Source organism: Capsicum annuum, chromosome 12 (assembly GCF_002878395.1).
Source record: "Capsicum annuum cultivar UCD-10X-F1 chromosome 12, UCD10Xv1.1, whole genome shotgun sequence".
NCBI classification, from domain to species: Eukaryota; Viridiplantae; Streptophyta; class Magnoliopsida; order Solanales; family Solanaceae; genus Capsicum; species Capsicum annuum.
In genome coordinates, this window is record NC_061122.1 from 217895896 (window position 1) to 217906434 (window position 10539).

General features: G+C 30.8%; 1 protein-coding gene across 1 annotated transcript; it reads right to left on the reverse strand.

The window, feature by feature from the left end:
- Positions 1-525: 525 nt before the first annotated feature.
- LOC107849576 (BRI1 kinase inhibitor 1) lies at positions 526-1925 on the reverse strand. The gene has a single exon (XM_016694132.2). The coding sequence runs from the start codon at positions 1768-1770 to the stop codon at positions 682-684; it is 1089 nt and encodes a 362-aa protein (XP_016549618.2). The 5' UTR covers positions 1771-1925; the 3' UTR covers positions 526-681.
- Between the last annotated feature and the right edge of the window lie 8614 nt (positions 1926-10539).

Consider the following 10539-nt stretch of genomic DNA (forward strand, 5'->3'; position numbering starts at 1 on the left):
TCTATTCTTTTCACAGCTAGCCTAATATGATTGACGGTTTGCAAGACTTCAAGATAAGCAAAATCAATTAGGACTCTGATTTTGTAATATGATATGCAAAACAGATTTCTCGAACTTAAAATGTAAATTGCAATTCCATATTATCCTTCATCAACATACCATCGAATGATGTGATGGAGTGGATGATCCTGTTTTTAACTTAACTAGAGGTCTCGATTTTGAGTCCTGGGTATGGAAGTGGATGGTCTTGCTTTTACCTTAATTAGAGATCTCGATTTTGAGCTCTGTGTATGAAAAAATTCTTAATAGAAAGTGTTTTTCGTAAATAAGCCCTAGGTGGCACAAATTCAGATTAGTTGGGTTTCAATGCGAATCTCACGCTCCGAATGAAAAGAAAAAATCTTCTTCAACATTAGTCACCCATGTGTCCAATCTCATGTTGGAAAATACTTGCATGATTGTTTCATCCTTATGATACACAAGAAAATCTATTTAAGAATATAAAATAGATTACTTTAAGTTATATATAAAAAAATATTTATACAATCAGATCATTCATTAAGTAATTACAAACAAATTTCCTAATAAGTATTACTACTTGGTAATTAATCTCATAAAAATGATAACTAACCTGCTATCACATATTAAAATCCATTACATGAAAAATATACTTAGTAATACTCACTTGATTTTATCTTCCATTGAAATAGATTTCTTACAATGAGCAATTGCAGCTTGTATAGCAGCTTGCAACTCTTCCATAGTGCTATCACTAGAAGAATAGGAAGAAGAATTAGTACAATTATTATAATTGGCTCCTCCTTCTGTTGCATATAATAAATCCTTATGGTTCGGTCCTTCTCTGGACCCAGTGTATAGCGGAAGTGTTAGAGCAGCGGGTTGCCCTTTAGCTCCTCCTCTTGTTGGTGTTGCTACAAGAAGACCACTATTTGTAGGAGATGTTCTCATTGAAGCTGGTGCTGATGAATATTGTCCTTTTATACCTCTTGAACTTAATAAATTACCAGAAAAAGAATATGATTCTCTGTGAAATTGCATATTCTTTTTGTTCCTAAATGACAAAAATGGCCTCACCATTCTTATGTACCTCTTCACAAGTTGAGTCATCTTATTGCTATATTGTTGTGAATGTGACCTCTCTTTGTTTGAATCTTTTTGGTCATTAACTTCATACCCTTTTCTCCATTTTGGTATCCCAAAAAGGGAAAATGACTTAGCTTTTGGTTTTCCCTTAACATCACAACAAGTGTCAGTTCGGTGCATTAAAGTTCTCGCTATGTGTGGAGTCTGGTGAAGGATCGGGTCACAACAAGTGTCATGATCATCTAATAATACTCTTTGATTCTTGAAATCTTGGAAGTTTTGGTCTTGGTGAAAAAAGTGATCTGTCTTGGGAAGTGTGTAACTATCAAGGGAATTGGTGGATGATCTAGGGGATGATATAGGGAGATGAGAAAGAAGGTGAAGAGGAAGTAAGTGTCCATGGAAGAAAATATCATCAGCAGGAGATAAATCTATGGCAAATGATGATGAAGTAGTAGTAGTAGAAGAAGAAGAAGAAGATGGAAGTGGGATTTGTTTTGTTTGCTGAAATGAGATTGTGAATGAGAATTCATGTGAAGGAGATGATGAATTAGATGAAGGTGGTGTTGATGATGATGAGCAATTTTGATGATCATAACTTTCTTGATTTGTTCTTTGTTTCTCTCCTTTGTGGTCTCTCATGTTTTGGTGTTGTTGGATGTCCATATGGATGTGTTTAAAGGGTAATGTAATAAAATTGCTAGAAAGATCTTATATGGGGTGTTTCTCAAACTTCTCTTATTGTTCTTCTTTGTATGAAGGGACAAAAAGATACACAAAAAGAAGATAAGGATATGAAACAATGTGTCCTTTACAAAGTTATTTGGTATTTATGTCATTTTAATACAACAAATACAACAAATATCTTGAACATTAATTGAAGTGTATGCAATTAGCCCCCGTTCCATAATTATTTTTTAAAAAAAAAATAGTATCTTTGTTATTGGGGATTGGTGCAAGGGAGGCAGGGGAGGAGGTCTCGCTTGTAAACTAAAATGTCTTATTAAGGGAAAAAAAAAGATAAGGATATGAGAAGAATGAATATTTGTTATTGGTGATTAGAGTTATTTGATATCTATGTTGGTAGGAGATAATAAGTACTTTCTCCGTTTCAAAAAGAATAACCTACTTTGACTTGGCACAAAGTTTAATGAAATAAAGAAGACTTTTGAATCTTGTGGCCTTAAATTAAAGTAGTGTCAAATGTACCAAAATGTCATTTAATCTTATGGTCCTAAATATGTCAGGTGGAAAGTTAAAATTAAAGTATTGCCAAAAAGGAAAAGAGGTCATTCTTTTTTAAACGGATTAAAAAGAAAAGTAGATCATTCTTTTTTAAACGGAGGAAGTATTACATAAGATTAGCTAAGGCATGCATAAGTTGACCCAAATTTCAAAGTTATAAAGCTTGGGGTATATACTAAAAATACCTTCGAACCCAAAAAAGAAAAAAGAAGATAGTATATATATAAGAAGAACGGGTATTTGTTATTAGAGGAAGAATTACACGATATATATGCAGGTGAACGATAACATGCAATCTCGTAAAATTAATTGTAGTGCGCATAAATTGACCGTACTCTCAAGGTTTTGGGCATGGTGGTTTTGATATGGTGATGAGATTTTTGTGAAGGGAGTGTTTTTCATGTAAGTAATTAAAGGTGCTAGTTTCTTGGGAAAGAACACTGACAGAACAAAGTCCAAGGTTTTCTAACTTTTTTACAAGAATCTATAGGTGATACATACTGTATATAGTAGTAGTAAAATAATGTACACTAAATTATGGGTATCTAGTCTTGGATTCCCTTTCATAATACTCAAATGATTTCCCCATACTACCTAGTCATGCTCACATACATACCATACACACACATTCTTAAATGTTTTAATAGCAACTACCAAGTGATTGAGCCGAAATGGTTTGGATTCCTCCACCCTTAATAACTATATCAAGTTTTAGTCTTGGAAATAGAGGACGTCCTATTGGAGAGTGTTCTACCTTTTTGATGATTTTATTTGGAGCGAATCTAAATTAATTAATTGGATAATGAATTTTGGATACTAGATGATTACTAATTGATATTCTCGTATATCATGCAAATGAATTGGGAAAAGGTCCAAGTAATTTAGATTTGTGTCGAGATATCCCATTTTGACGGTTTATTTATCACCAAAGACGGCTCTATACTTAAGGTTTGAACACGAAATTTTTATTGAGGATAAAAGAGTACTTATCACTCTATCGCGATCATTTGGGACAGGTTTTTTAATTGTATGGACACTATATATAAGACTAGGTAGCACATACTCTCTTTTGTCACTAAAATCAGTTAACCCACTAAATTTAGTACCTTGACCAACATATGTGTTTGTTGTATTTAACCTATGGCAATACATAAAAGTAAGTATTTAACAACACAATTAAATAAAAAAAGTTGTTTGTAATAAGAAGTTTACCAACTCTTTTCATTTTTCTTTCAAGTTGGTGAAAACTTTAATTGATGTAGTATAATGTAAGTACTTTTCTTAACCACCAATTTTGATCTTGAATAGGCCTATATACTACTCCCTTCGTCTCAAATTACTCATCCCAAATTTTCTAATTTGATTTCTCATTTTCCTTGTCTTTTTTGATTAATCAAGAAGAAACAAAAAAAAAATCATGTTTTACCCTTTACATTAATTACTTTTTCTTTAAATTAAAATGTAAACATCATTTAATAGAGATACTATGATAAACTAGTCATATTATTAATTATTTTTCTTAATTAATGTGACATCTCAATTTGAGACGAATAATTTGGAATGGAGGGGAGTATGTGTGTAGGTTCAAATATGTCAACCATAAAGTTCTATGTGAAATAAGGATATTTTTTACTTAATAAAATAATGGCATCGGCATATTTCCCCCATTCCTTTTTAATTGTTTTCTTTTTATTTTAGAGTCAAACGATATAAATTTTGATCAACATTTTAAGATGTACTATTTTCTTAATTAAATTGAAAAAAAAAATTATAATTTATAGTACTTTTCACCAGAGGCGGAGTTAGGATTTCAACGAAGAGGGTTACATATTCAAAGAAAACTTAGGATTTCAACTAAGGGGGTTCCATGTTCAAAGAAAACTTAGTCGGAGGGGGTTCAACACCTACTATAACCACATAAAAAATAATTTTAATCATGTATAAATAGTATATTTTTTCGTTGAAGGGGGTTCGGCCGAATCCCCGAACAGAAGGCTGGCTCCGCCCCTGCTTTTCATGTAGTTATTGAATATCTAAATTTTAATTTTACAAAAATAAATTAATCTAATCTAATTTAGAGTTGAAACTTAATCAAATTGACTTAAGAAAAACGAGGAAAACAATTAAAAAGAAATAGATGGAGTAATAATTAGGTCAAATTATTAACGAGGGCAAATATAGTGAATTATTAGTTGATCTCCTAGGTAAAATCTTTTTTTTTTTTTCTTAGTTAGTTTTATGTTTTCCTAATTTACGATAGAGTTTGTATCTATGTAAATTGATTCCAAATTGAGTTGGGAATATATAAACCTATTTTGACACACTATTATTTCGTTTTTCGTTGTATTATTACTGTTGTTTTTTTTACTCGAGTTATTTGTACAATTTTTGTTATCAGTACTTTCCATTTTATAGTATTTTTGTCATAGCTTTCTCTCTTGAATTTGTCGAACTTATTTTTGAAGTCACTCTTTTTGAGATGAGGGTCAATCGTAAATAGTCTTCTATCATTCAAAGTAGGGATAAAACTTGCATACACATCATATTTTTGAGGTCAGAGGCGGACCTACATTGAGTGTAGGGGGGTGCACGTGCACCCGCTAGCCTCGAGAAAAACTTTGTATATATAGTTCGTATATCTATATATATCAGGATATTATATTAAATATATGTCGTGCACCCACAAAAACAACTGATTTGGCTGGTGAGATGGTTGGGCTTGCCACTTGAAAGTTGCTCTTTTTGCGTGATTGCTCAGGTTTGAACCCCACAACAATATTTTCTTATTTGCTCCTTTTTCCATTTACATCTCTTTTTTTTTTATGTATTATGGATAGTATTGATCTATTTTTTTTGTTTTATTTCAAAATACAAACTTCTCTTCAACTTCAAAAAGTAGATATTCTCCCTAACTTATACAGTATAATAGTTATTTTCTTTAATCCTTTGATCATTGAGTTATAATTTAGGCTAAATATATATACAGGCCCCTCAACTATTCGACATTTTTTGTATAGGCACCTCAATTAGGTCAGGTACCTATTGGATCCTTTACTCCTTCACAAAACATTTCAATTGAGCACAATTGCTGACGTGGCGCTGACATAGCGTGGTGTGTGTAACACACTCTCCAAATGGAGAGCGAGAAGCCATAATTAATACCACTTTTTTTTTTTGCTTTTTGTGCTCAAAAATGAAGAAAGAAGTGTTTGAAAGGAAAAAAGAAGAAGATATCATTTTTTTTTCACTTGTCTGTGCTCAAAGATGGAGAAAGAGGTGTTTGGAACAGAAGAAGATATCTTTTTTTTTTTTTAGTTGTTTGTGCTCAAAAATGGAGAATCTTGTCTGCTCAAAAATGAAGAAAGTAATGTTTGGAAGGGAAGAGAGGGGTTGCGGGGGGAGAGAGAATCGGGTAGGTGCAGTTAGATGGGAGGTGTATTAATGATTTTGTTTTAAAAATATAGATTTAATTATATTAAAAAATTATTTTTATAATTATTTTAAGTTAAAATGCCACGTGTCGTTATTTAATTCGTCATTTTCCCACATCATCAGCGTGTGTATTACACGCATTTTATATTTTTTTTCACTTCAGCAAATTGGGCTCAATTGAAATCATTTGTGGAAGAGTAAAGGGTTCAATAGGTATCTGACTTAATTGAGGTGTCTATACGGGAAAAGTGAAATAGTTCAAGGGCCTGTATATGTATTTCGTCTATAATTTATTTAAAAAATTAGCAATTTAAAGTTCGAAATAGGCTCAAATCGAACGTTACCCGTTGCATACCATCTGACAAACAAATCTCTCGAATTTCATATTTTTCAAAAACTTTCTATTATTGTTCAAAATATGAAGGTGTATTGAATTTAAATACGGTGAATAACACACTTTTGTCATATTAAATCTAATTAATGATATTCAATAATATTAAAATTTTACTTATAAAATACTATAATTAACAAGTTTTCAAAGAACTGTATATCAAACTTTGATACTATTAATTATTATATTTAAATATAAAGGTGCACCCATCAAGTTTAAATCCTGGGTTCGTCTCTTGAGGTTGGACTTATGTAATCACCCTGATTATTTGTTGTTTTGACTCTGTGGCCAAGTAATGCCCATATAGATGAATATGTTTCATTTATCTAAGAAAGTTTTCAATGTCCCCACTTTTAATGAAATGACGATGATTATTTCTTTATATAACAAAGCCAACAAAAGTGTCTTTCCAATGTATGACTTTTAGAAGTCTTTTAGTAGGACTCTTGTCTATTTGGTTTACTAATTCAGTTGAAAATTGCATAACAAACAAAGAGATGCAAAGAAGAAAATGAGTATTTTGATTGATGGAACTTGGTAGGTTTATGCAACTTTACAAGGTTCAATCTAGATAAGAGTAAAACACTTCCTATCTAACAAGTATATGATATTATGCCTCATTATCAAGTATAGGAACATATTTTTTGAAAAATGTCTTTTAGTTTTTTGTATTTGATTGATTTAAATTTTTGATAAATATTTTCTCAAAGAAAACAATTTTTTTTTTAAATTAGGAAAATAACTTTCTCGAGTGAAAGTATGGAAAATAAGTTCTATAAGTGGCATTTCATGTTGATAATGTCCTCCCACCCCTCTAACACACCTTATCTTCGCCTCCATCTCCACCACCCCACACCCCTACCCACACGCTCACCTCTCATAATATTTGTCTAGATTATATACAAATATTTTTTAGAATAATATTTTTTGCTTACATACCAACCACAAAATAACAAATATAAAATTTGCTTTTTTTTCCTTTGAATTTTATTTTAAAAAAAATAAATATTTCTTTTCATACCAAACGCACCCATTATGTTGAATTAATCTCCTTTTGAACATAAATTGGCAAATTTTTCTGAAGAGGACTAAAGCTTGTTGGATTCGAACTATTCTCCTTTTAAAATCGTGAATTTTAACAAAAAAGTTTATCGAAAACATGCACGTATTATGTATAGTTTTAAAAATATTTTCTTTTATAAGAAAAGACCCAAAAAAAAAAAAACAGCAGAAATGTGATCACATAAACATCAATAACTTCAAATAGATTAGTTTCTTCTCAACAACTAAGAGCCCAATTAGCAAATCGATAGAATATAAACATGGTAACTTACATAAATCCCTGAATCTTTAAGTGATGTTACATTTTATCTCAACTATTTAGTTAATTATATCCTATCTCGATTTTTTGAAATCGTGATACATATATTATAAGGTGATATATTTAAAAAGTGATACATTTAAAACTGACTACATATTTATTTAAGCAAGTAACAGATTCTCTTTTATTCTGTGAAGCAAATCACGCACAATCAGTTACACAATGAATTAACACCAAATTATTCTCTAAATTCAATCAGATACATCAGTTTTATTTTCTCCGTTTCTCACTGTGTCTCTCAAATCACCATGATAGATTAACCTTTTACGTTCCATGATAGATTTGAGCTTTTCAAATTTGAAGTATCACCCATCACCGGAGATTCAAATTTTAAAATTTCGCCGAAATTGACGCGAAAGAGTCACTTTTGGTGGGCTATTGGTGACACCGAAATTTTTTTGGTGCGCTATTTTGATGTCGAAATTTTTTTGGTAGGCTGTTATGGAGTTTTACGGTGGTGAGTGGGTCATTTTTTAGTGAATGGGTCACTTTTGGTGGGCTATTGGTGGCGCCGGAATTTTTTTGGTGGGCTATTTTGATGCCGAAATTTTTTTGCTAGGCTGTTATGGAGTTTTACGGTGGTGAGTGATTCACCGGAACAGTAAGCTCCGGTGATAGGGATGGCTGCTCCATTCTCCTTCAATGTGAACAAAATGTATCAGTCATTAATAGCATATGAATCGCCCAATAATTGAAATAATATTTGAATCTACCATATGAATCACCATAATACTATATGTATCACCCATTAATAGCATATGAATCACCCAATAATTGAAATAATAATTATATCTATCATATGAATCATCATAATACCATATGTATCACCCATTAAAACCATACAAAACTGTAACTAAATAAATTTTTATATGTATCAATCGATTTTTTTAAAAAACAAAAATGGTAGAGATTTTAGGGGAGAAAATTGGGGGGAGGGGGGGGGGGGGGGGTAACTGCATGCTTTAATGGAGAAGAGCAAAATCGAGAAGGAAGATATTTAATTGATTATAATTTGGGAGGGATTTTAGGAAAGGTAATCTTTGAAAAAAAAATATCTTGCATAATTTAATGATGGAGAGAAAAATAGAAAGTGGGATTTTGTTGATATGTATCAAGAGTAAAGTTGAAAACTGGGATTTAATTTAAATTTTAAAAAATAAAAGATATTGGGTAATATAATCTCTTAAATTTGAGATTTGTTTAATTTATCCTATAAACATGACAGTACAATTGTTGTGGTTGTTAAAATTACTTTTAAATTTAATTGATTATATAAATAAATTAGTGTTATTGCAAAAAGTTGATACACTTGCTAAAAAAATATGCATGATAAGCGGTCCTTTTACTAAAATACCTTAGTAATTTTTACAAAGATTATAATTTTAATAATTTTTTTAAAAAGAAATGGAGGAACGACATATACATATGAAGCGAAAGTTGTTTTTGTTAATATTTTGAGAATTAGCCAAACACCTTCTAAATCCTTTTGACCTTCTGACAAATCAAATTATAAACGTAGCCAAATACGTCTTTGGACACGACAATCCTGATTATTATATGATAAAAATATTCATATATTCTGGCTCTTCCACCAATTTTCTCTATTTGTTGCTATTGCTTTTTGGTGTGGAGTTAGGCAAGGACAAAATTAAGTGGTCCTCTTTTTTAAGACCATGTTAAAAGCACGTTATAATTTTGGCTATTTAGTTAAAAGTTCATGAATGTATCTATCAATCATAGTGGCATCATTTGGATGGACATTTCATCTTTTCCACTAGAAATTCAATCATCCAAAAATATATTTATTTATAAATCTAAAGATAAGAAATGGAAACAAAAAAGTTTTAGGGGTGAAGAAACAAAGGTGATTTGCAACATTTTATTTTGTCTTATATTATGTTGCTTGCTTTATGTCTTTCCTCAATTTTGTCTTTTTGAGATTAATATATATATATTTATATTTACATTATGTAAAATCATGAAATAGATTTGTCTCTCGTTAATAATTAAGATCAAATATATTTTTATTGTTATTAAAATTAGTTAAATTTTTTCTTATTTCAAAAGTCAAAGATTTAGCACCTGTTGATGTCACACGTCCCTCATAGTCTACGAGTCATAGCTAGCAAAAATTCATCGCTACATCAAAATTAGAGATGATGAATTTTATTGTTTAACTACAAAATTTATCAATCGGTAAATTTTAGTTTTTAATAACTCTTTTCTTATTTCATTTTTCTCTTTCCCCATCACTATCTCTACCGCCAATCACCGTTTCTTCATATAAAAAAATAAAAAGAAGCATATAATTTTCAAGTGGCTTAGTGGGGAAAGCAGGAAAAAAAAAGAGAAAGAGTTTTCCCTACAAAGGATCTTTGTTGCTATGACTGTGAAGTCTTTGTATTATCCTATGTTTGCTTCGCTCTTTCTATGCCGCCCCCGAGCCCCCACCCACAAATCAATCAATGTGCGTCTTCGATTAATTTTATGAGATACTAATTAATTCTATATATACATATATATAAACCAACTAACTTTATTCGTTAGTGTTTAGACAAATATGATAAATCACTTAGGGATGGCTTGGTAGAGTGTATTGAATTAGACAAATATGATAAATCGCTTAGGGATCGTTTGGTAGAGTGTATTGAAAAAATAATACATGCATTAGTATTGTGTATTAGTAGTATCTTGTTTGATACATTTTTAGCCTATGTATAACTAATTATTGTGTATTAAGGTATGTATTTATTGTTATCTTGTATATATTCGGGTACAAGAATCTGTATACATGCAACACAAACTTCAACTCTAGTTCAAGTCTAATACAAGAACACTTATGAAGTTACCTAACACCTTCAACACTAGATTATGAATAATCTATCAAAGAAGTGTGTTAATTTTCAGAAAAGAGATGAAATAGAATTTTAAGGCCAAGTCCCCCGACTTCACGGAGTGTCCTTAAGGAATAATTTCCCTCACTGTA

Excerpts from the sequence above, each read along its gene's own strand:
- LOC107849576 (XM_016694132.2), bottom strand. The coding sequence starts at position 1,770 with ATGGACATCCAACAACACCAAAACATGAGAGACCACAAAGGAGAGAAA.